We start from the raw sequence: 26,993 nt of genomic DNA, 5'->3' as shown, positions 1-26,993 counted from the left end.
ATCACGAATCTGGCGAAAAATGGCAATATGGCATGTACGTACATTATTGACATACATGAATTAAAAAATATTAAAAGGACGTTGGTCAAAGCCGTTATATATTTTTTTCCATCCAAAGCTTTTCGTCCACATTGGGAATATTTATTTATAGAGAAGACTTTGGTCAAAGTCATTTTAAAGGTAAAAGTAATACTTCATCCTTCTCATAATATGTGTCATGGTTGCTAAAAATAATTGTCTCAAATTATTTATCATTTTAGAAGTTCAAGACAAAATTAATTATATTTTTCCTTTTTAACCCTTAATAATCAATTGCATTCACGTTTAGTAAAAATATGAATAACTTCATTAATAGAGATGACACATAAATTGAGAAAACATTTAATAAGGGTAGAGTAGTCAAAACTATTCTTTCTTAAGGGCGTGCACAAGAGAATCATGACATATATTATGAGACGGAGGGAGTACATCATATTGAGAAAACAGGGGGAGTTCAAAGTTTTCTAAAACTACCTATATTCAAATGAGTAAAGAGATTACTCCTTAACACAAGCTGGCTTATCATTTGAGTTGTAAACATGCGATGCTGTACGAATTTTAAGTAGATATATGTTTTTCTTAAGTAGATATATGATTAGGGACTTAATGTTGGTTTTTTGAAGAAAAAAGAATCTGGTTGTTATGATGTGGAAAGAAAGTCAAACCGCACCAATTTCCTATAACTGACTAACTGTGTACAACTTTCGAATTCACAGCAATGCAGTGTTGTGCTGCACAAAAAGAATTGCATTCTATCATCAGATAATACTAATCTGTAATCTCTGTACTACTCTATGCTTAGGTGCAATCCCATATCCAAAAAGGGGGCACCTCTGTATACCGCTTGTACACAAGGAAACCAACAAAAAGAGTCCCTGTGGAAAAGAAATGATGTCAATCCTCTTAACACTACAGGGACGAGAAAAAGAATAATCACAGCAAAGGTTGAAAAAAAAGACTAAAAGGGTGAAAAGTGGATTAAACTTACGGTTAGATCCTATACAGGGCTTAGTTCCAAATAGGGCTCTTCAACTTGCCCCTAAGTAGTTCAATCTCTGCTGCTTGTTTCTTGCAACAAGAAAAGCGGATAGACTTAGAAAGGACAGGCAAATGGCAGCAAGCAGGGGAGGAGCTATATAGGCAGAAGGGAAAAGACAGAAGAGGGAGAGATAGAAAATAAGCTCTTCATAATCACCTCATGTAAAGCTTTCCACCAAAGGCTTGACTTTTCCTGTAGTGCACGCCATTCGACGGCCATCTCATGTTCGATTGTGTTACTCTGAGAGTGGTGTGATGTTGATACTGCTTTTCTCTTTACAAGAGAAATTGAACTATCAAATTGGATCAACAAATCGCAAATTAAGGGAGACGAGGTCATTTGTGCAGTGAAATGCATACCATTTCTTCTCCTAGCTTTTGAAATTTGATTCTACCAATGGACAGATGGCCAGGAAGGCCACTACATTTCACTGGCTCCTCTATAGTTCCTCTCCGAGCAACAACTGGCCTTAACAATACATAAACAATGGTGACATCATCTCCCTCACCATAAATATTTTTCACGTTTCATTCAGCTATTTCCATTAAAAGTGTAATCACAAAAGTTCCTAAATCCAAGACAAATTTCAAATAAATATTACCAACAAGAAGCACAAGCAACAACTCAACGAAAGCTTGTTTTCATGACATCGGTTCATGATGTCAAGTACAGACTGACTAATTTTATTACCCTTGAGAAGCTATTCTCGCAAATTGTTTCTCTAGATGACTGTTGAAGGCTTAGTTAAGTAATTATAAGTGTGGTCTCTCTAACAACTTAAGCTGTTACATGAGATGGTTACACACTTTAACATGGTATAAGAGCAAGCAAAAGTTCTTGATTCGAGTCTCACCACCACACATCATCAACAATAATTTTTATGTGTTTGGCTCATTAAAAAGAATCAAGCCCACATGTAAGTGGACATGTTGAAAACTTGATTACGTAATTAAAAGTGTGCTCTCTAACAACTTAAAATTTTTAGATGAGATGATCACGCACTTCAACAATTACAAATCACAAAACCTAGTTCCATGAGATGGTTAAGTATAAATAACATGTATGACTTCTACCATGACAATCATCAAATGGATAACACAGACAGAGCTGATATTAAATATCACAATTAACCTTGAGGCTTGTCGCTAATTCTCTAAGAAAGAACAAAGTTAAGATTACACCATCATAAGTGACCTCTAGACTTCTTGATATTACTAATTTATCAAATGTTTCAAAAACATTTTCTAGGCGAGGCTAGCTAAAAACATATTGAGGTGGACTGATTTGGGGCATAAGCCCAAAAAACTTTCCCAAATCAGAATCAAAATTACTTAAAATTTTCTTTTTTTAAAACTTATAATACTAAGAAGTTAGCTAATTTTAAATTCTCAAACTAAAATAACTCAAAAGTCAAAGGTCTCTTTTAATTGTTTACCCTAATTTCATAATTCTTTCTCTTTGTCTGTAAAGTGCAAACAACAAAGCAAAAGCTTTGTCCTCCAACATTTGCTCTAATTCCACGCTTGTCTTCAAAGTTCTTATTCATTCTCTTTTTATTCTTTTCAAGTTAGTTTTATTTTGGAATTCCATGTTGGTATTACTCTAGCTTTAGATATTGCTATGGAGACTTTATTCAAAAGATGTTCTATCTGTGTTGTGATGAGTATTTGTAATTTTTTTTTGGCTTTAGGCATTCACACAATCTTTATAATAGTCTTTTTTTGGTAAATCGTTAGGAACTATCATTTTACATTTAATGCATCTTACCGTCTTTCACATTTCCAAGTCAACAATAAAAAGCTAAGTGTAATCCCACATGTGGAGTCTGGGGAGCGCAGTGTGTATGCAGACCTTACCCCTACATTGAGAAGGTAGAGAGGCATCTTTCACTTTTCCAAGTATAAAAAAAAAATTCTTTTGTAAAGTTTGTGCACATATTAGCATGTTTATATATATTTCACTAATTTTACAATATTTTTGAATTTTTTACAATTTTTTTTGTGATTTATATGCTTATTTTATTAATTTATAAAAATGGTAAACAATAAATATCTATGGGACTTATGCTCCATCGAGGCTTGCGCATTACCTCACGCCCGTGCCCTTTAAAATACTACACTAATTATACCATCAACCTCATGTCATCAAGGGCTTTGAAGACCATGACCATAGCATAGTTTGTAAAGAAACGGATGCCAACTAGCAAGATGGATGTAGAAACAGTGCATAGAAACATCTAATCAACAAGACAAGCACAAGTGATATAAAACTTGTTAAATAGATCTAGTACCTTCCATCACCTAACATAAGGCATCTCTTTTTCAATTTAGAAATGGCAGTCTCTGCATGCTCACTTGATTTGAAGATAACAAATGCTTTCCCTGCAAGTGTTTATTCTAATAAGCAACATCGAGTTCGCTGAGATTTTTTTTTGTGCTCCACGACTTAAAGAAGAAGATACATGATGGCCTACCATTCAGTGAATTTGAGAAGGTATTATGTTGCACCATTTTTGCACTAACCTTTTGTTCCAAGGCACGCCCGACAATATCCTGGAGGGCAGTTGATGAGTAGCAAATTTCAGAGCGTTTCAGAAGTATTTTAAAAGAGTAGCAATTTGTGTTTGGCTAAATCATTTGACAAACATTTTTGTCAATATTAGAAAAACAACATGTTTGACCAATCATTCCAAAGAGTATCTTTAGTTGTCAAATTACATGTAAAGTAGGATTTCCTATGTTCAAATTTATCTGAGGTAGTTTAACTCGATACGAGATTTTGAAAAGAACTAAAGATTTTTTGAAACATGTGTCCTTAAATATGCCATAACATTTGTTCGGCTATAAACCTTTTGGAACTTATAATTTTAAACATAGTGTGGCTATAAAGGCTTCTCATTCAGGATAAAGGAAAGTTTAAAGTTACATGATTTCCTAATATAGAAATACAGAACCTCACTATAACAGCCTCGTTTGTTCCGAAATTGTTTGACTGCTATAGTGAAGTGTTGTTATAGTGAACATATATTATAACATAATATAATATTCGATTTCGACAATAACTCGACTTTTATAGTGAATAGCTGTTATATAGTGTATGTCATTCTTTTTGGAACAAATTAATAAGCAAGCAATATCACATTAAATAGAACAAAGGGAGTATTAAGTTTTTCAATTTTATCTCAGAGGCATGCAAGAAACGAGAGTGTGAGAGACATCGATTAAATTAAGGAGGGACGGTTTGATAATATAAAATTTTGATAAGGTATTTTTGATCATGATAAAAACTATTGGCTTCAAGGAAACCACAAATTTCTGCTTTATGCAACAACAACAAAAAATTGCTTCTACTCCTACTCATATTAGCTCGTTCGGCCAAACTTTCAAGATTTGCTTATTTTGAAAAGTGCTCTGTCACAAGTGTTTTTCAAAAAGTATTTGGAGAGTAGCAGTTTGTGTTGGCTAATTAACTTGAAAATCATTTTGCCAATATTATGACAACAATTTGTGAATGGCCAAAGTTCCAAAAGTGCTTCATGAAAAAACTACTTTTTTCAACTTCTGAAAAACTGTTGATGCCACTACTGTAAAGCCCTTTTTTCTCCTAAAAGCTTGGTCAAACACTTAATTCTCTAAAATAAGCACTTTTAAAAAAATAAACACTAAAAAAACACTTTTGGCTTCCCAAAAGCTTAGTCAAACAAGCTAGTAATCCCCTTCTTCTCAGAAGCTTAACCGCGTAGGTTAACTCACCAAAATAATGATTTTTTAAAAGGAGAAAGTAACTTCTCCGGTCCAAACAAGCTTCAAAGTCTACCGAGCTCCAGTAGATATCAACTTAAATAAAATATTTGAATAATTCCGTAATGTTATAATTTCATTTTCTAAGCTTTTCACTTTTTCCTCCTCTGACAGAGCCGTGGTTCACTATGTTTTTTTAGGGATAAGACTACCCTCCCCACTAATAGACTCACTAACGATAGTGGATTGAAGATGAAAATTAACATGTGTTAAAGGGCTGGCAAAACAAAGTTAAGTGAAACAAATTTGTATAACAAATCTGAAGCTAGATGCAGTAATCTTGGTTAACCTAAGTTGATGTAAGGATATTCAAAAGTTTGCTCTTGAAATTTTCCCGAGGAATAGCAATAATTTTAAAAGAAAAGTTCATGTAGAATACAAGAAATGTAATTCAGGTAAAATTTATATTTTCATCCAAAAATAAAGAAGAAAATAGAAAGAAAAGGGAACACAAGCATTCACCGCATACATCTGGACTTACAAGAGCTTTAGAAACAATACTCCCGAATAAAAAATGGAAAAATATGAATGTCTAAATAATGAATTAACGTAAGAGTGACACCTAGAGTGTAACGACCCGGCCGGTCATTTCATGAGTTACAGCTCCGTTTCTCTCATTTCTACTTTGTTATGTGTTGTTCAGCTGTATTTCATCATATCGTATTGGTTGTTATGTGTTTGGAGTGACTGAAATGAGACACTTAATCTCTTTTAAATAAGTTTAAGTTGGAAAAGTTAACCGGATGTTGACTTATGTGTAGAAGGTCTCGGATGTAAATTCTAATGGTTCGGATAGCTCCGTTAGGTGATTTTGGACTTAGGAGCGTGTTCGGAATGTAATTTGAAGGTCCGCGGTAGGTTTAGGCGAATTGGCGAAATTGGAATTTTTGCGTTTTCTGGTCGGCAGTGGAAGTCTTGATATCGGGGTCGGATTGGGATTCTGGAAATTGGAGTAGGTCCGTTGTGTCATTTGTGATGCGTGTGCAAAATGTTAGGTAATCCGGATGAGGTTTGATAGGTTTTTGCATCGTTTGCGGAATTCGGAAGATTGGAAATCCGTAGGCTTGAATCTAAGGGTGATTTGATGTTGTTTTGAATGTTCCAAAGGTTGGAACAAGTTTGAATGATGTTATGGGATATGTTGGCATGTTTGGTTAAGGTCCCGAGGGCCTCGGGTGTGTTTCGGGTGGTTAACGGACCAATTCTTGACTTTAGAAGTTGGCAGATTTCTGGTATTTTGTTGCAAAGAATTCCATCTTCGCGTACGCGAGGAGGCTATCACGTTCGCGAAGGGTTATTGAGAGCAGAGGAATTTTGTTCTACGTGCTCGCGAAGGGGAGGCCGCGAACGCGAAGGTTTGATCTGAGTATGGATCGCGTTCGCGAGGAGGGCGTCGCGTTCACGATGGTTGAGCTGGTTAAGGTACGCGTTCGCGAGTGGGGCATCACGTTCGCATAGAAGGATTTCCAGGTCAGAGGCAGTTGTGCTTTGCGAACGCGAGGGAGCTACCGCGTTCGCGAAGAAGAAAACATCTGGGCAGAATGTTTAAGTTCAAAAACGAGGGTTTTGGTCCATAATTTCAAATTCATTAGAGAGCTCGGTAGAAGGCGATTTTGGAGGGGATTTTCAAAGGAGTGATTGGGGCAAGTGTTCTTCACTCAAATTTGGTTAAATCCCATGATTATGTCTTGATTTTTATCATTTAATTTGGGAATTTGGGGTGAAAATTGGGAAAAACGGAAGAAAAATTTGGAGAGTTGATTTTGGGGATTTGAATAGCCATTTGATGTCGGATTTTGGTGATTTGATATGGGTAGACTCGTGAGCGAATGGGTTTTCCAGTTTTGTGATTTTTATCGGATTCCGAGGCGTGGGACCGGGGTCGGGTTTGGCCAATTTCGGGATTTTGAGTTAATTTGATTATTTTCGCTTGGGCTTTGTTCCTTTAGAGTGTATTAATGATGTAATACTGATTTTGGTTAGATTCAAAGCATTTGGAGGCCGATTCGAGAGGCAAGGGCATCGCAGGTTAGAGTTTGGATCAATTTGAGGTAAGTAATGATTGTAAATATTGTCCTGAGGGTATGAAACCCCGGATTTCACATCGTTTCACTACTTTGAGGTGACGCACACACTAGATGACGAGCGTGGGGGCGTGCACTGTTGGGGATTGTGACTTGGTCCGTCCCGTATGACTAATAAGTCGCATATTTGGCTGAAAACTACTCCCTCCGTTCCAGTTTATGGAACTTATTTCCTTTTTGGTCAGTTCCAAAAAGAATCAACCCTTTCTAAATTTGGAAACAATTTAGCTTAAACTTACAATTCTACCCTTAATGAGAAGCTTTTATAGCCACACAAATATTCTAGGCCCCTTTTTGACTTGTTTAGGACCACAAATTCCAAAAGTCTTCGTTTTTTCTTAAACTTCGTGTCCCAATCAAACAAGTTCACATAAATTTGAACGGAGAGAGCAGTTGATATCATTGTGTTTTGGAAAGTATTACTATGTTTTGGGCTTAATGCCATATTTTGGCCTCGTGCCAATCTATTTGGACCCTTAGGGGCTTTTTACTACTATTCCTCACTGTTTTGACTTAATATCTGTACTCAGTTATGCTGTGTTTTTACTGATTTCATAACTCAGCCTTATTTACTCCATTTTGATATTATAAATGATATTTTTGGGCTGAGCACCCCGTTTTCATTGTTAGCCCGAGTGGCTTGAGAGGTTTCTGACTGAGTAAGGTCGAGGGCCTGTGTTGTGAGGATATCATGGGATCGGGTTGCGCGCCGCAGCATGTTGTACTGATTTGTGATATATAAGAGGTCGAGGGCCTGATTTATTATGCCACGAAATGGCTTGTTATAGCACTTCGGTTGTAGGAACCCCTCCGGAGTCTGAACACTCCCAGTGAGCGCGGGTACCCAGTGTGAGTGATGTGATATTGCCTGAGGACATGTTTACGAGCGATTGTGAGGTAGCCCAAAGGGCTGGTTCTGTTGATATTTTGCCTGAGGGGCCGTTTATGGTACATGTCTTGCCCGAGGTGCTGTTTACATTTCTATCATTTTTACTCTCTATTTCATCACTTGTTAACTATTGAAAGATGTCTTTAAAAGAAAAGGTTTTATTAAAACTGAGTTGTTTTACGAGTTAATTGATTTCTGTACTGATTTGGGAACATACTGTATTTGTTGTAGTGCTATGACACGGAATTATTTGTTTTTTTACTACTCAGCTTTCATTTACTTTTATTACTTACTGAGTTGGCGTACTCACATTACTCCCTGCACCTTGTGTGCAGATCCAGGAGTTGCGGGTCACGATAGTGAGTGTTGATCGTTCTTCCAACAAGTCTTCAGAGTTGGCAAGGTAGCTGTTTGGTGTTCGCAGTACTGCACTTCTCCTTCTTACCTTATTCAGACTGTTCTTAGTATGTTATTTTACACAGACTGTTCTTGTACTTAGACAAATCTTGTAGTTGCTCGTGACTTGTGACATCCCGATGTCGAGTTTGTATTATTTTCTTCCGCACTAGTTATTTAGACTTATGTTATGAGATTCTGTTAATTCATAGCTTAAAAAATGACTTTATGAAATACTGATTAGATTTGGAATTTCTGTCGGCTGGCCTAGTTTTACGATAGGCGTCATCACAACCGGGTCGGTTTCAGGGTCGTGACATAAAGAAACATTTCTATTTCAATTTTCATTACTCAAATGGGCAAAATAAAGCACATAGTCAACTTGAAAATAGTTTAGTATGTACCTCCACTTCTGCTGATGTATATGAAGGATCAAGATTCTCAAGCAACACAAGTGTGCCTCGCTCTTGAGCTACATGGAGTCTTTCATTCCATGGCTGGATGGAACAAAATAGCATATGCAAATCACAAAATATAGAGTAAATAACTGCTTTGAGGCTAAAAAATTATCAATGTATACATATTCATGAGAACAGAAGCAGCACTTCGAGGAAGTCCCAGTAAAGTTTAGAGAATCGAAAGGAGCAGTTGACAAAGTAGTCAAAGACAAAAAGGAAATGAGGAAAACAACAAATAGGTGCCTACTCCCTGATCAGCTATTCAAAAGTTCATTGTAAAATGAAACTAAAAATGCCACATGGAACTACACAAAAGAGCATGATTTAAAGTCTTTTAATCTTTAGAGTACCCTATTTCTCTTCCCTATCCAAAATGACCACATAACAGCCAAAACATAGGTGACGGAACAATGTCTACTCCTATACTTCGTCCAGTATAGAGCAGAATGCTTCCACAGTCTAAGACCCAACTAAACCAACAAATTGTAGTAGTAATATTCAAAAATAACAGAAACTTCGCATGATTTTTTTTCTTTTTAGTCATTTTTGGACAGGCTGGGTTCACAGCAACTTCAGACGCTACATCAATTTACTTTTGCTATTCCAAGTGTTGGTTAGTTTAATCAAGTCAAAATTGGATTGCCCATATTGGCTTACTTTGCCCAGTGAGGAGAAGTTGAAGGGAGCTAAACAAGAATTAAAGAGTACAATTACTTCTCTGAAAAGAAGTTAACATAATATAACAACAATTAAGAGATGTCAACAGAAGTAACCTTAACTTCTGCATCATTTTTTTCAAGAAAAAACTTCTCAGATTTTCAAAAAGTTATGTGGGGAAAAAAAAAAGAAACTTCAAAATCTCTCTCCAACTCTTCTCCCACTCAATATAGGCGAATTAGCAACTCCTGCTTTCCCACCAACCACCCAAAGAAAAAAGGCCAGGAGAGAGATCTACAGAGGCACCAGATTCATGTAGCATTTGAGGTTTTCCCAAGTAGAGCATCAACAATATGTAACAGATTCCAAAATACGGCTTTCAAATTTCTTTTGAGTTCAGAATGGATCCAAAAATTGACCCACTAACCACTTGACTCCTGGTGGAGCGAAAAGGTCCACCACTGATAAAGGAAGAACATGAAGTGGTTTTCAGATATCTAAGTATCCAACATTCCGACCATATCAGACGTTCCAAAGAGGAACTAACACTTTGCAAAAGAAAAGTTCCATAAATCTTTTATCAACCCCTTGATATCTGAAAAGACACATTTGACCATGTCTCCCCCCACACCATCAATAGAATACAAACGTTCTCAATTGAAGCACAGGAGAGCATTCATTGTGCCTTTTTTATGCCTGGATGTCACTAGCATTAAATCATCCAAGAATAATAAGGCTCATGTAAATGTTTCTGATAAGAAAGCCCACCTCTCAAATGAAAGAGCTCAAAGAAAAATATCATAGAATTAAACATTAAACAAGAAAGAGGAATTATCTTCTTATTAAAAGACATTAGTGGATTTGTCAAGGAAGCCCAGGATTCTTTTACACAAAAAGATCAAGTGGATATGTGCAGTGAGTAAGAGTGTAAGACAATAGGTACCTAAGACATTTTTTACCAAACCACTCTTTTAACTTAATTTTATGACAACCTGCCACAGCCACATGGTATTGACAAAAAGAAAGATATGAAGGGAGTGGAGCACGAAGTTGAGAATAATGTGGTCACAAGGAAAACAAGGACCCAGAGACCATTAACATTTTCCTTATTATGCTTCCAAGATCTCATTAGCATTTAACCATCCAAGACCACAAAGCCCATTGTAAATGTTATGGAGAAAAGAAGCCACCTCCCAAATGAAAGAGGTCAAACAAAAGGCTCTTGGAACTAAAATCAAACAAGAGAAAAGGGTTCTTTTCTTTATAAAGGATATGAGTTGAGTTGTTACAGAAACTCATATTCTTTCACACGAAACAATTTAAGTGACTGCGACTAGTGAAGTAAGAAAACAAGCATCTAATAATTTTTTTTTTTTGCCGACCACTCCTTTAACTTGATTATATGATAGTACCTGCTACATGGTATTTTTATGGGAATAAAAAGGAAAAATATGAAGAGAATGGAGCACGAAGTCATAAACAATGTGGTCTACAGGAAAACAGGCACCCATCACCAGTAACAAATGCAGTCCCTTCCCAGAAGCAGATTATTGCGTTACAGACATTGCAGTCAAGTTCTTATCAAAATCCATGAATACTAAAGAAAAACGCAAAAACTTTGAACAGCGCTCAAGCTTCGCTAGTAAGCTATATTTGTTTGATAATTGACTTCTGCAGTTGGATACCAAAATTTGCATTGATAATTGACTACATGTAAATGCTCTAATTTGCCTTTTTTATAATGTAAAAACTCTAACTTGTAAGACTTCTTATTTTCAATTTTTTTTTGGGATGGAAATAGACTTCCTAATGTCATTCCATAGAGTAGTTATGTATGAATTTCAGACTTCAAATACTCAATTTTAGTTATTCTTTCAAAATTTTGCATATAGCCAATAACTCTTGTATGAAGGGGCCATTGTATCACCAAGCAATACCCTTATCAAAGACTTATAAGAGATGAAAGGAGTCCATATTCTATATTGCAGATGTCAAATAGAACATGAAAAGCGAAAATTCTAAAGAAAAATAAGATATTCCTTCTTACTTATAATTCTAGGCCTAGGGAATAGAGTTCCCTTTCTGGATACTAAGAGCATTCTTCAAGAAAGGTGACCTAGTCCTACAAATGCAGGGATTCATTTTTGAGGAGTACAAGTGTGAGTTGCAAGGTTACCAGCACAAATGCAGGCATCCGTTACTTTGGAGACTCCCAATAACAGAAAATCTCTTTTTCCTGGAAGGACACGTGTTTCTTCTCTCCTTCCCAACTCACCAATTAAAAAGTAAACGTAAAAGCTACACCGGGAGTTACAAATTAACTATTTCTACTTTTCCCTAAACAGATGAAGCATATAGCACCTTTCCAAACAACTTACACCTTTTCTCTCATACTGAAAGCAACACTTCCTCATAAATATAACAATGGGAACAGGAAACTGACCTGCTCCTTGAACCATGTGCTAGCACCCTGCAAGATAAAAGAGATCATATCAGGAAAATTTCCAAATTCAAAACAGGTGAAAAGCTCCTTTAATGTATCCAATCACTCATATCAGGAATCGACCTGAGGCTTAGTTACACAACAGATGAGGCCAGCAAACGCCATCAGATATAAACAAGAACAAATAATCAAGTTATAACTTTATTACAAACCAAACAACCAATGTCCATGCTCATAAAAGCAGGATGCAGTACATCAATAATCGGGAACTAAAAGAGAAATACTGTGCAATATGGATATGAGCAATCAGAGATTTCAAATACCTCAATATTTGATTTTCTTTGAAATGTTTATAAAATGAAAGGAGGAAAAGTGTTTTCTATGTAAATCAAATACTTCACTGGACCTAATACTCAAAAAAAAAGAAAAGGAAAAGGGAATTGCCTCCTTCACCCATGCTGTTATTTCGATCACCTGACTCGTAGATTTCATGACCTTACGTTGTTCAAATGGTGCAGTACCTGTATGATCATATCCCCAATCAGACAACATCCATAATGATTTGTTTCGAAGAGAAAGTTACAGGTAAGAAAGAAACCTAAAGAATCTTGAAGGTTTCTCTTCTTCAAAGCATGGATATTCGATAAGCTAGTAGGTGAGGTACAATATGAATGCTTTACTTCAGTTCCAGCAACAGTCTTGTCTGTCACAGAAATATTGCCTTGTCCACCTAAATTAATTGATGAATTTATCAGTTCGGGAATGACATGATTAACAGTTAAGCTCAAATATATGAATTTACAAGAACCCATTATCTTTGCGATTAATCACCTTTTTCTACCACTTTTGTAACCTGACTCTTAGATTGCATGACCTTATGTTGTTCAAACGGTGCAGTACCTGCAGCATCATCCTCAAACAGTCAACATCCATAATACTTGCCATCTGATTCTAAGAGCTTGTTACAGGTAAGAAAGAAACCTGAAGAGTCTAGAAGCTTCCTCTTCTTCAAAGCATGAGAATCAGATAGGCTAGTAGGAGAAATACAACAAGAATACTTTACTTCAGTTCTGGCAACAGTGCCGTTTGTCACAGAAATATTTCCGTGTCTTTCCCGTGAGCTACTGGTGGCTTTCTTCAGTTCTGGGAATGACCAGATTAACAGTTAAAATGAAAATAACCACGGGTCATTGGCCATTACCACTAAAACTTTACCCCACATGTCTACAAGTACTTACGAGTGCTTCTTCCTGACTGGCCATCTTTCACCACTGTTTTAGTTGTTGTTCCTCCAAATGAAGATGATGATTGTGGCTTTTCAAGACTTCCTTTTCCTCCATGATGAAGAGGCTGCTTCTGATCCGTCTCCTTATTGAAGTAATGCTCCACTGCAGCAGGAGTGAGGTAATAATTCAATCATTGATTTTCAATATCTAAATGCCTCAGAGGAAGAATGTGAAAACTGAAGAAACAGATTTTATCACAAACTTATATATCAAGAGCTCAGAGACTACTTTCTTTAAGATATAAGCCTTCATGCATACAAGTAGGCTAAGCAAAAAAGCAATAGATATTTAGGCTCTTCCCAAGGAAATTCACGTCATACACCTCACTTATCTGGCCAAGCAAGTAGTGTGATACTGAACAACAAGAGCACAAGTCCACTTCGGCTAATGCCAGCACTTTCCTTAAGCTGACAAGTGACAATTCACAAGTCACAACAGCCACTCACATCGAGTCACTGGAAGATGTTTCTTCTTTATCATGAAACATCGAAATTATCATAGACATGCATCTCATCAGATATGTCCAATGCTAGAGTTATTTGTTAGTAATTTATCCATGTTGGGAATAAACCCCGTAAAAATAGTATTCACGGTATTAGTGATAAAAGTAGAACACTAAGTTATGGTTAAATCAGCAAGAATAGAAATGCAGCAATAATGACACCAAGATTTTACGTGGAAACCCTTCTGAATAAGGGGAAAAACCACGGCCAAGAAGAGCAACTGATATCACTATAGCGAGGAATTTTACACTGTGTAGTAACGAGTAAAAAATACTCCTAAGACCACTACACCCTCAAAAGAAATAAACACTCTTTTGCTTTTTCCACCTCACTACAATATCTCTCACACTCTATTTTTCTTCACAAACTATTTTCTTATAGTTTATGGAATACCTTGCTCTCTCTTTTCTCTCTTTGTTGGTGTGTAGAAATGAGAGTTAAAGCTCTCCTTTTATAGCCAAAACCTCACTCTCTAAAGCCTACAATATTTGACAATTTACACACCCTTTTCACAATTTCAACAAGGTTGGCTACCAAACCAAACCAAGTCAATAAAATTGGCTACCAAATTATACAAATTCAACAAGGTTGGCTACCAAACCAAACCAAGTCAACAAAATTGGCTACCAAATCATTTGAATGAGATGGACACCATATCAATCTCCCTCCAGTCTCATTCATCTAGAGGAGGTAGCACTATCTTCTAGTTTGAGTGCATGCCGACAAGTTCTTTGCATAGCTCGAACTTGTCTCTTGGTACCACCTTGGTCAACATATCTGCAGGATTTTCACTCGTGTGAATCTTTTTGACTTGAAGTGATTCGTTCTCCACTTGCTCACGAATCCAATGATATCTGACGTCAATGTGTTTTGTTCTCGCATGGTACATGGAATTTTTGCTCAGGTCTATTGCACTCTGACTGTCGCAATAGACAACATACTCCATCTGTCGCAATCCAAGTTCTTGAAGAAATCTCTTGAGCCATATCATCTCTTTGCCAACTTCAGTAACCGCAATATACTCCGCTTCAGTTGTAGATAGTGCGACACACTTCTGCAACTTCGACTGCCATGATATAGCTCCCCTGAAAAAGTAAACAAATATCCAGTAGTGGATTTTCTGTTATCAAGGTCACCTGCATATCAGAATCTGTATAGCCCTTCAAAATTGGATTTGATCCTCCAAAACATAAGCATTCATGTGAGCTTCCTCTTAGATACCTGAGTATCCACTTTACAGCTTCCCAATGCTCTTTTCCTGGATTTTCGAGAAATCTGCTAACAACACCGACTACATGAGCAATATCTGGTCGAGTGCATACCATTGCATACATCAAACTTCCAACGGCAGAGGAATAAGGAATCTTAGTCATTCTCTCTTTTTCCTCCGTTGTTGTTGGACACATCTTCTTGCTTAACTTCAGATGACCAGGAAGAGGTGTGCGAACCAACTTAGCACTTTTCATATTGAAGCGCTCCAGTACACGTTCTATGTACTTCTCCTGTGACAAGTAAAGCTTCCTTTCGTTTCTCGAACGAGTAATTCTCATGCCCAAAATCTGCTTAGCATGACCCAAGTCTTTCATTGCAAAAGACTTATTCAACTGTTTCTTCAACTCGTCAATCTTAGAAGAATTCCTGCCCACAATCAACATATCATCCACATATAGCAAGAGGATGATAAAATCGTCATCAGAAAATCTTTGTACAAACACACAGTGATCTGAAGAAGTCTTCTTGTAGCCTTGCTCCCCCATAACAGACTCAAACTTCTTGTACCACTGTCTGGGAGCTTGCTTCAATCCATATAGACTCTTCTTAAGTTTGCATACAAGATTTTCTTTACCTTTTGCCTTGAAGCCTTCAGGTTGTTCCATATAAATCTCCTCTTCTAAGTCACCGTGAAGAAAAGCAGTCTTCACATCCATCTGCTCAATCTCCAAATCAAGACTGGCAGTCAAACCAAGAAACTGTCCGAATGGAGGACATTTTTACGACAGGAGAAAATATTTCGTCAAAGTCAATACCTTTCCTTTGACCAAATCCCTTGACAACCAATCTAGCTTTGTATCTGGGCTTCAAACTATGTTCTTCAGCTTTAACTTTGAACACCCACTTGTTCTTCAAAGCTCTCATGCCCTTAGGCAATTTCACCAACTCATAAGTATGGTTCTCATGCAGAGATTTCATCTCATCTTGCATGGCTTCAATCCAAGCAGTGCTCACATTTTTCTAATTTTGCACTTTCAAAATTTGACAACAATTTCTTCTTGGCCAGAACATTTAGTCCTTTCTCGCTAATGTGGCTAAGCCTCTTATGCCATAACGTTGAAGAGTTATGGCTCTCAACGGCATTCACCATATCAACACAGGTAGAGGCCGTAGTCCAATATAGACCACGACGCTTTTCCCCACGAGCCACAATCATGGAGCCCTTAGTGAGCTTCCACTTTCCAGCACCATTGGTACTGACATATCCCTCATCATCCAAAACACCAACAGAGATCAAGTGCAAACGAACATCAGGTGCATGTTTTACATTGTTTAAAACTAGTTTAGTTCCAATACTAGTTTCCAAACAAATCGTTCCAACACCAGCCACCCTAGATACAGTCTCATTACCCATACTCAGAGTTCCAAAGTCACCCTGAGTATATGATGAGAAAAATTCCTTCCTTGATGTCACATGAGATGCGGCACCACTGTCCACAACCCATCTTGACTCATCACAAGCAATATTTATCAGATCCGCATCAAGGACTGTAACAAGATCTTCTGTAGTGACGGTGGCCACACGATTGCCATCTTCTTTCTGTTCTTCCTTGTCTCTATTCTCCTTTTTCAAAATCCGGCAGAACTTCTTTGTGTGCCCTTTCTTCTCGCAATGATAGCACTCAATATCTTTAAGTCTGCTTCTGGATTTGCTTCTATTATGTTCTCTATTTTGAGAACCCCGATTCTTGCTTCTCCCCTAGAGTCAGTCACCAAGACATCTGATGAGGAGGAACCCTGAGATTTTCTTCTCATCTCTTCATTTAGAAGGCTACTCTTGGCAAAATCCATAGAGATCACACCATCCGGAGCAGAATTTGATAATGAAGTTCTAAGAATTTCCCAAGAATCTGGTAGGGAACCAAGTAGAAACAAGTCTTGAATTTCTTCATCAAATTTAATGCTCATAGCAGATAACTGGTTCATGATCCCCTGAAAATTATTCAGATGATCTGTCATCGCGGAACCATCGTGGTATTTTAAACCCAACATCTGCTTTATCAGAAACATCTTGTTGTTTCCAGTTTTCCGAGCATACAAACTTTCAAGGTGCTCCCATAGGGTCCGAGCATGTGTCTCCCCAGAAATATGATTCAAAACATTATCGTCAACCCATTGTCTAATAAAGCCGCAAACCTGCCTGTGTAACAAATTCCACTCTTCATCTGATTTATTATCAGGCTTTACAGTGGCGAAGACAGGTTGATGAAAATTCTTGACATAGAGCAAATCTTCCATTTTGCCCTTCCAAATGGCATAATTTGTGTCATTCAAGGTAACCATTTTACTAGTGTTGGCTTCCATCGTTTATCACAAATACAAATACTATTTATTAGGAGACCAAAGTAATTCTTTTCTGATGTGGAAGTTCAGACTGTGCTGCAACCACAGAGCATACTCAGATAGAATCTTGGCTCTGATACCACTTGTTGGGAATAAACCCCGTAAAAATAGTATTCACGGTATTAGTGATAAACGCAGAACACTAAGTTATGGTTAAATCAGCAAGAATAGAAATGCAGCAATAATGACACCAAGATTTTACGTGGAAACCCTTCTGAATAAGGGAAAAAACCACGGCCAAGAAGAGCAACTGATATCACTATAGCGAGGAATTTTACACTGTGTAGTAACGAGTAAAAAATACTCCTAAGACCACTACACCCTCAAAAGAAATAAACACTCTTTTGCTTTTTCCACCTCACTACAATATCTCTCACACTCTATTTTTCTTCACAAACTATTTTCTTATAGTTTATGGAATACCTTGCTCTCTCTTTTCTCTCTTTGTTGGTGTGTAGAAATGAGAGTTAAAGCTCTCCTTTTATAGCCAAAACCTCACTCTCTAAAGCCTACAATATTTGACAATTTACACACCCTTTTCACAATTTCAACAAGGTTGGCTACCAAACCAAACCAAGTCAATAAAATTGGCTACCAAATTATACAAATTCAACAAGGTTGGCTACCAAACCAAACCAAGTCAACAAAATTGGCTACCAAATCATTTGAATGAGATGGACACCATATCAATCCAGCCCCTTCATTCAAAGGAAACCTTCAGCACAATAAAAAGGCAGAATAGTTCGGGAGCCCCTGAACTTGGCAACTTTTGTTTAGTTCTCCTTAAACTTCACGTGGTCTTTAATACCCACCTTAACTTGGAAAATTGAAAGTCTTGACCCCCCCAGATGCTGATGTGGCAAAGAACATGAATACACTCTCTTTTAGGCGCATGGGAGAGAAGAAAAATAAAAAAATCAGCTTCCAAGTAGGATATTTTTTAAATATTAATTGCCACATAATCAAATATAATGATTTATTTGTTTCAAATGTATTTCTCGTTGTTGCTTTTTAATAAATATTTTATCCCAATTGTATTTTTTTAGATACAATGAATATATGTTTCAACTATGTATTTCTTATCTTTTTTTTCCGGTCCAAATCTACAAAAGTTAGTTGAAACTCCATTTATTTTAGCCAAATAAAAAGAAGATTTAGCCAAAGTAATGAAGTTCAAACAATGTATTTTCTACAAAAAGAAAAAAATATTGTGTATTTTTATTTTCATGCAGTAACTATTTATTTAGACTATGCATTTTTTTCGAGTCAAATTCGCAAATATTTGGTCCGAATTTTACTATTTTTAGCTCAACTATTTACTTAGCCAATACATGGAGTTTCAATAACGTATTTTTTATTTTTATTTTTTTAGATGCAATTATAATATGTTCTAATTGTGTATTCCTTCTTTTCCTGACCAAATATGTAAAAGTAACTTGATTAAAATATTAATACCTTTAGTCAAATAAAAAACTATAGTTAAAATAACGTTGTTTCAAGGTTTTTTTTAACAAATTATGGCACGCAAAAAAATGATTTAGATAGTTGGTGGACTTAAAAAATATATATATTATAGTAAAAAATGCCACATGGATGTGCGTGTCACACTCCCATGGATTGTCAGCGTCTAGGGGGTCGAGGCTATGAAATTGCCAAGTTCAGAGGGTACTAAAGACCACGTGAAGTTTAAGTGGGAACTAAACAAAAGTTGTCAAGTTCAAGGGGATCCCGAACTATTCTGCCCAATAAAAACTTGCAAGGAACTTATACCACTATGTCCATCACTAGAGCACCTTAAATGTAAGCACTAGAACCATGACTAAAAGCAGCCAGAGTGCAAGGCAAAAAGTGAAAGAAATATGACCTTGCTCTAAATTCCTTGAATATTGAAGAAATACCACATCAGAAGGTCATACAGCTAAGAGAGTCCTAGGAAAACCAACTCATCCAGATATGCATCAGATTAAAGGCAGCACTGATGCGTGAATGGGTGACCAAAAATAAGCTAAAACCAAATGTCTATGAATGGGATGCACCAAGAACCCAGCATCATCTGTTGCTATTCTTCCCATTTCCCACCTCTACATAAGACGCAACCTGAATGCTAGCAATACTGTATTCACATGCCACAATTTGACAAAAAACACTGGAGTGAAGTGGTATATTAAGAAGCTCTGCTATCTATTGCACAAATCATCTTTCCTGTCCAGTATTCTTTCGTCTTATCAAACGAAAAAAAATATCAAGAGATGAAAACTTCCTGAAACAAGAATGTTCATGGGGGAGAGCAAAGAAAAGCCAATGAGTGCCTGAGTCAGTTATATTAGAATCCTACCCCTTTCAACAGAAATGTTGTGAGAAATTCTTTGTGGTATGCTAGTAACTCTCCCTTGTACTCGTTTTTTTCTTCATTCAGACCATGTCGTCGAATGTATAACATAATCTAAAGCAACTATAAAACTGAGGTTCCCAGAAAGTTAAACAATTGTCTTCGAATAAGTTACACAGAAGTTTGAGAAAACAAAATTCTGAAAGATAGTATCACATGTTAAAGTAGTTCTATAGAAATAAATCCAAATACACGACATAACAATCTAAGAAGCAGGAACACTACTAAATGGATAAGTTCTAGGTTCAAGCATCTAAAATGCTGTTTCATCCAACCATGAATGCACAATGCTGTAGAACTGGATGAAACCAAGCAACAGAATTATAGTTACTACCTTCAATTTGTGCGATTGAATTTGGAAATTCCTCAGATATCTCGCGAGTTCTGACATCAAAGGTGCGACAAAAGACAAAGTCAGCTGTGTCCAAATCTTCGTCTTTTGGCTGAGGGTTCCTCGTATCAGTTGATATGCAGACAACATTGCATTTACCAGTGATGGCTTCCTGCAATAAAATCTCAAAGAGGTCATGCCATAACATCTGAAAACAGATTATATTTAAAATATATTTTTCTAAAAGGATGAGTGAAACAGTTACCACAGGATTACAATTTGAAAGCCCTATGCCTTCTCCTGAAGCCAAGAGTAACTCATTGTCAAGCAGCTTGATATTACCCAACCAATGAATTACCTCGGTGGGACGGAAAAACCATACAACTTTAACCATCCTTTTCTTTTGGGCTGTCTCCCATATCTTGACAACCTTACCGATGTCTGGCTCATCTTCATCAGGACGACACATGTACACACAATCATATAAGGAGATATCAACCCCCTCATAAGTGAATGATTTGTAAAATTGGACACCCTTGTTAAGGGCACCCTTTCCCTTCTTGACACCCCAACTAAAATTAGGACTACTGTCTTCCTCTGCTTCTCGAAAGGGCAACATTTGATACTTATCACAATGTGGTGTTAACTTTTCAAAGGCCTGAAAAGGGAAGACATGCTTGTCATTAAAAACTGATAACCATCTAAAAGAAAATAGAAGTGCACATTCTAACAATTGTTGACTGCCAAAAATTCCTAAAAACAGAATCATTACACATATGGCCCAAAATTCATGGAGAATCCATAGAAACCCACATATTGAGGCTTCGCTTTTACAAGAAAAAAGAGCAAACAAAGGTAGACTCCAAAAGAACAAACCATTCAAAGCAAAAACATTCTTTTTTCTTTATATAAGTGATGTTCGACCAAGACTTGGACAGATAGGAATTGCCTCCACTGGGATTTAAACCTGAGACCTCATGGTTCTCAACTCACTTCATTGACGACTAGGACACAACCTTGGGTGCAAAGCAAAAACATTCTTGTTCACCTCTTAAGTTTCTTTTTCAGTTTGAAATAGGGATTCAATCATGTCTATTTTTGTGGGTTGCTCTGAATGCAGGTTCACTGAAACAGACAATTCATTAAAAAGTACTACGTATACACAAAGATGATCAATAAAATGACAATAAAAGCTATACAACCAACAAAATATACACAACGCAATCAGAAAAACAAGGAGAAAATAAAAAAGCATAAACATTGCTACAAAGGGGGAAAAAAGTTATACACAATGAAACAAAAGGAAATAAAGAAAAGAAGAACCAAAAAAGCATAGAAAATGCACAGAGGAAGATGGCCAAATCCGATCATTCAAAAAGCCCTGTAGACCATTTTTATCTCGAAATATAAAACGGTACAATTTTTTTCGCATTTATCTAAAAATGTTGAACAATACAGCCATACGATAAGGTAGCATTCATACACAATCGTGATAAAAACGCAAAGATCCATAAACCCTATTAGACCAACATATTGCATACATACCTGAAGAGGAAGGAGTTTGAGAGAGAGAGAGAGAGAGAGAGAGAGAGTACTTTAAACTGTGTACACTGAAGTATGCAGCCAGCAGCAAAATAAGCCCTGTACGAGATGAAAAATGATCAAAAAACCTCATAATCCTAAAACCCTGTAGAACATTTCTCAAAAATATATAGAACCATATAGAAGTTTCTGGCAGAAAAATGACAATAACCCACAAATACAATGTGAACATTCACACACCTAAACAGAAAAAAGAAAAAGAAAAAGAAAACGTTCAGAGTCTATATTTGCTAATGACGGAGAATACAAATAAATATATAAACAGAACGACGAAAAATGGCGTTTAGAGTCAAACCTCCGAGTTAAGTTTGCATCAAACAAGGAGAAATGAAAAGGAACGAAATGCAAAGAGACACAAACACACATACTCTCTCTCTCTCTCTCTCTCTCTCTCTCTCTCTCTCTCTCTCTCTCTTTCTTTCTCTCTCACTGCAACAAAAGCAGAAATACAGAGAGGGTTACAGGAGTGGATTAGCGTATAGTGTTCTCTCTGTTATGATCCTTTTTGCAGAATGGTACACTGCTAATTTGCACAGGCGGTGAGCTGCAGTTTTACTATAAATGATACTAACACACATATCTGTACCAATAGACCAGAAATTATATTTTGAGCTTAACTCCAACCATTTTCTCATGTGCTCCCTTAACTAGTGTAGTATGTGAGATTTTTGGTTAAATAAAAATCTGGTTTGTCTTGTTTCTTCCCAATAATAATCATGTTTTTAATTTCATTAGCATATTAACTCAATTTTTAGAAGTCATAACTAATTCTTTATCAAGAAAAAGATAATGGTTAAAAACCGTAATTACGTGTTTATTTCCATTTGGCACTACGCTCCTACTTCCGATCCCACTATCTTTTTACCTCTTTATGGTTATCTCTCCTTAATTTATGATATAGCCAAAATTAGATCATACACACACCAACATGTGCTCCTTAATAGAGTCCGGAACCTAAATAATATGTGTTTGGACTCAAAACACACAAATAAGTGTATTAAAAAAACGACATTTCTATATATAGCGTGCAATAACAACACGCTATATATTAACGGTAACGTCTGCCGTTAAGTATAGCGTGTTGTTGTTACACGCTATATGTATAGCGCACAAACAGAAAACGATATCCTCTGATTTTGGCCCCACCAATAAGTGAACTCACAATCACAATTATTTCAATGTATAGCGTGTGTTTAGAAACACTATATATCCAAAATTTTCTACCTCCCGGACTAGCCATTTCCTATATAAAGTGGTCAGAGTATTTGGAAAAATCGTTCACATACAATTCTAATTCTCTTCAATATTTTCTTATTGTTAAACTCTGAAGCATTTTTTTCGCAATGTCTGAAGAGCGTAGAATAAGAGTTTCATTATATTGGGGGGTGAGGTTGTGACGGAGAATAACTCTGTGAGGTATAGTTTATCTCCACAGGGTCATGTTAAATTACCACTTACACTAGAGTACGATAAATTGATATCGTTGTTATGTAAAAAAATGGGAAAGAGGAAACGTTCAGTGATACTTAAAGTAACTGGAAGATATTCGTATTCCGTCACTCCGCAAGGGGCTGCTTTTTACTCGGTGTTAAACATCTACGATGATGAAACTTTGAGGGATTATATGAGGACTCCGGATGAATACCGGGAATATCTTGTAATAAATATGTTGGATATGTACGTCAAGGTCGAAGATGTTCCAAATAATGAGATGGCTGGACATGTTCAGGATAACCCCCAATCATCGGCTGGCTATTCTGGAGGAGTTTTTGCCGGACATGTTCCTGATTAAAGAGTTTTCCTTGATTTAAACTCATCCTTGCCTACTTTACATAATTCACAAGACGAGTGGTAAGCTTCAATTTTTCTTTGTGGTACGATGTACAATTTTGTTGTATTCAATTTGTATTAACGCTCATATATTTAACAAGGGGTACAGGTCGGATATGAGTTTTATAAATAATGAACCCAAGCATAGTTTTGGTGTGTTGGATCAAAGTGGTCCATCCGGGTACTATCACCGACATGAAAATGTCCATCATGGAATTTCATCACATTACGACTTGTAAGTGAAGTGATACGGCTATATGAAAAATATTTTGTAAATTTAGCATCTTATTAATTTGTTGATTGTGCAGTGAAAACGATCAAGTTGAAGCAAATGTACTCACTCAATTGCCCGAAGATGACGTATTAAATCGGGATCTCGCAGATGCACAGAGTTAAGAAGAGAACAGTGATTACGACAATAATGCTGATGAATCTGGAGACGATACACCATTTCATCGTGAGGATGGTGATGAGGAGGATGAGAAGGAAGGACCTGATTTGACGAGAGAGTATGTTCCATCCCCTAGACGAAGAGTGCATGAGTCCCAAGTGTCATTTCATTCAAGGGAGGTTCCTTACCTTGATAACTTGACAAACATGCCGGATGTGGAAGCTATAACAAGGGATTTTGATAAAATTCGGACAGCAATGTGGGATGAGTCTAGACCAACGGTGCTGGAAAAGGGCATGCTTTTTCCTGATAAAGCGCGCCTAAGCAGGGCTTGTAAAATGCACAACATAAAAGAGTGTCGTGAGATGAGGTATGGGAGTCAAGTCCGGTTGTATACAAGGTTGTTTGTCACAGGTGGTTTTGGTCATGTCATTGGATGTTGCGTGCGATTAAGAAGAAGACAGGTATGTGGAAAGTGGGTAAATACATTCCCACCCATACATGCGAAATGGACACATTCAACGGGAATCATTTCAACTTGGATATTGACTTGATTTCTCTTGTTCCTATTCCATACATCGAAGCAACCATAAGGTATAAAATCAAATAGTGCATTACAGCAGTCCACCAGGAACATGGCCATACAATTACTAAAATAAAGGCATATCTCGGGCAAAAAAGAGCGTTTTAAATAGTCTATGGTAACTGGGATAAGTCATTTGCAGATCTCCCTAGGTACATGGCTGCACTGCAGCAGTTTAACCCCGGGACGGTTGTTGAATGGAAGCTTGAGTGTATTCCAGGTAAACCAGAATATATGTTCAATTACGTTTTCTGGGCGTTTAAACCAGCAGTTGATGGTCTTTCACATTGTCGGCCCTTAATATCCATAGACGGCACTTATGTCTATGGAAAGTACGATATCAAACTGTTGATAGCCATGGCAGTAGATGCTAATGGATAGATATTTCCTCTAGCCTTTGCTATTTGTGCCAATGAAAGCCAAGAGACGTGGACGCTGTTTTTGAACCACTTAAAAGAGCACGTTGTGAAATAGTGTTCTGATATCTGTCTAATTGTGAGCACGTGATTTTTGCCTTACGAAAAACTACTCCAAAATAAATCAAAAATAAAATAAATTTATTTTACCGTGTAATTTCTGAATTTGCGTGGTGTTAAATATTTGTTTATGTCCGTAAATATTTACTTTGTCATGATAAAATGAAAAATAAAATAAAATACATGTTGCATGCATATAGGATATAATTATGCATTTTAAAAGATAATTTAAATAAAAAAAAAATATGCGTTAGTTCTATTTTAAATATCCCACTGTGTGATTAATGTTTTGACTATGTGTTAAATAATTGTTATGAAGTAATTAATATTTTTGTGTAAGGTTAAAAATTGTTTTATAATTTTTATTAGGATTTTTTATAATTTAAATAAAATTAGAAAATATATATATAAATTGTGAAAGGAAATTGGACCTGGATTAAAATCCAGGCCCAAGTGAACTAATTCCCCCCCCCCCAGCCCAATCCAAAACAGCCTGTCCGGTCCAATTCAAAGCCAGAACCAAACGACGACGTTTGGTCACCTCTCGTCAAGGGCCGTTGGATTAAGTCCATCCAACGGCCAAGATTTCATCACCCTAACCCGAGACCTTTACCCGATCCAACACCCGATTTAACCCGTCCCCCTAACTTAAACCAAACGACACCGTTTGGTTAAGTGAATAGATCTCAATCGTCCATCCTGCCTAATCCAACGGTCAATATCCACCCACTATTCCCCTATATAAATCCCAAGCCCTTACCCCGACCCCTAACTGAACACCCCCCCCTCCTACACTATTCATCATCGTCCCCCAAACCCCCACTCCTAACCCTAGCCGCCCTAGGATTCCACCGCTTGAAACCCGGCGGCATCAACGCCGCCGGTCACCAACTTAACACCCCAGAACCCCCTGAACACCCTCTATTCAAATATGTTATCTGCTTGGTTCGAATCTCCCTAAAGGTTCTCGAATCTTCATTTGAAGATTCGAGCCAAGTTCAGATCTAAACCAAACAGCACCTAGTCAACACCACAGCTTCCCCTAGCATGCCTTGTTATGGATCTGAAGTTAGTTTGGCTCGAATCAGTTCTGAACTTCTCGAATCTTCTTTTGAAGATTCGGACCAAACAAGAACAAACTCAGATCCGTTTCAAACTAACACCAAATGACCCCTAGGCTACCCTCACCCTTGTATCATGTTTGGTTCCCTTCGAATCTGCCCGGAAATGATCGGATTTAAGATCCAAGAACCTGAAACCCTAAAAATACCAAACTTTTGGATTCCGTTCATATTAAATGAAGATTGAGGTTTAATCGACCTTAGTCGAAGTATTTTCAGTGGAAAATACTTCGACTAAGGTCAGTTTGATTTCAAACAAAAAATCCGAAATCCAAGTTGAGTTCGAGTCGGAATAAAATTGAAGATTCAAAGGTATTTTTTCTATTTATTTTGTGTATTATACATGTATTTTTGTGTTTGTTTTAGTCTGTGTAATTTTCCCATCTTTTATTATCATACTGTCTCCTACCCGTCTACCTGATTTTAAATGTGAATTGTTTCTGTTGATTGTGCTTAGTTACAATGTGTGTAATTGACTCGATTAAGTTCGTCGATTAGTTATATTACGAATTCTCATAATACTGATTGAAACAATCTGTTTCTATTATTATGTACTGTTTGTTGACAGATATTGTAGATAATCAATTTTAACTAATACTTGTCAGTTAAATCATCCTGGTTTATATGAATCTGTCAAAATAAGGGTTGTATATATGTTATTATCTGAACATTAAAGTTTTAGGGCATTGTCAGTATTGACAATGATCCTGTGTGTGTTTGATTCTGGTTCAATGTTAAGTCCAGTCTGAATTGTTATGATAATTTCAGTAATATGTTGTTAGTTCTGAATTCAGTGTAATATTGCTGTAATGTCAAGTTTGAATTCAAGTTTACAAAAGTTGGTCAAATACAATTGTATTAGGAGGTTAATAGGATTGGTTATAGCTGTAAATCAGAAGGATAATTAAGTTATACAGATTTTAGAATCTGTTTTGTAGTAGGTTCTGATTTTTTCAGTAATAACATCAGGATTTCAGAGGCATTTCTGGGAATGAAACAGTAAAAACAGGGTGTTAGTGCTAGTGTATTATAATGTAATGTTAGTGGCTATAATTTAATGG

At 36.8% G+C, this 26,993-nt stretch overlaps 1 protein-coding gene across 8 annotated transcripts; it reads right to left on the bottom strand.

The window, feature by feature from the left end:
- Nucleotides 1-687: 687 nt before the first annotated feature.
- Nucleotides 688-22,161, bottom strand: LOC104236656 (protein ANTI-SILENCING 1-like). 8 transcript variants are annotated; one of them, XM_009790627.2, is made up of 17 exons: nucleotides 21,827-22,161; nucleotides 21,525-21,570; nucleotides 20,195-20,587; nucleotides 19,933-20,113; nucleotides 13,044-13,193; nucleotides 12,787-12,948; nucleotides 12,637-12,705; nucleotides 12,404-12,535; nucleotides 12,250-12,326; nucleotides 11,806-11,832; nucleotides 8,652-8,744; nucleotides 3,552-3,630; nucleotides 3,369-3,459; nucleotides 1,438-1,546; nucleotides 1,235-1,351; nucleotides 1,028-1,107; nucleotides 688-914 (listed from the first exon to the last, which is right to left on the bottom strand). In XM_009790627.2, exons 1-16 carry the CDS (start codon nucleotides 21,895-21,897, stop codon nucleotides 1,048-1,050), a joined length of 1,857 nt encoding a protein of 618 aa, XP_009788929.1. In that variant the 5' UTR covers nucleotides 21,898-22,161; the 3' UTR covers nucleotides 688-914; nucleotides 1,028-1,047. The 8 variants fall into 8 exon arrangements, 7 of the variants coding, with proteins under 7 accessions (XP_009788929.1, XP_009788931.1, XP_009788930.1 ...); XM_009790629.2 differs by having other exon boundaries at nucleotides 12,280-12,326; XM_009790628.2 differs by having other exon boundaries at nucleotides 19,933-20,101; nucleotides 21,827-22,160.
- Between the last annotated feature and the right edge of the window lie 4,832 nt (nucleotides 22,162-26,993).

This window comes from Nicotiana sylvestris, chromosome 2, assembly GCF_000393655.2.
Source record: "Nicotiana sylvestris chromosome 2, ASM39365v2, whole genome shotgun sequence".
In the NCBI taxonomy this organism is placed as follows: domain Eukaryota; kingdom Viridiplantae; phylum Streptophyta; class Magnoliopsida; order Solanales; family Solanaceae; genus Nicotiana; species Nicotiana sylvestris.
This window is presented reverse-complemented; position numbering and strand designations above follow the sequence as displayed.

Excerpts from the sequence above, each read along its gene's own strand:
- LOC104236656 (XM_009790627.2), bottom strand. The coding sequence starts at position 21,897 with ATGTGTGTTTGTGTCTCTTTGCATTTCGTTCCTTTTCATTTCTCCTTG. Across the intron at positions 13,194-19,932 it reads TTCAATCGCACAAATTGAAG|TGGAGCATTACTTCAATAAG; the intron begins GTAGTAACTATA and ends CTCCTGCTGCAG. Across the intron at positions 12,327-12,403 it reads AAACCTTCAAGATTCTTTAG|GTACTGCACCATTTGAACAA; the intron begins GTTTCTTTCTTA and ends ATGATCATACAG.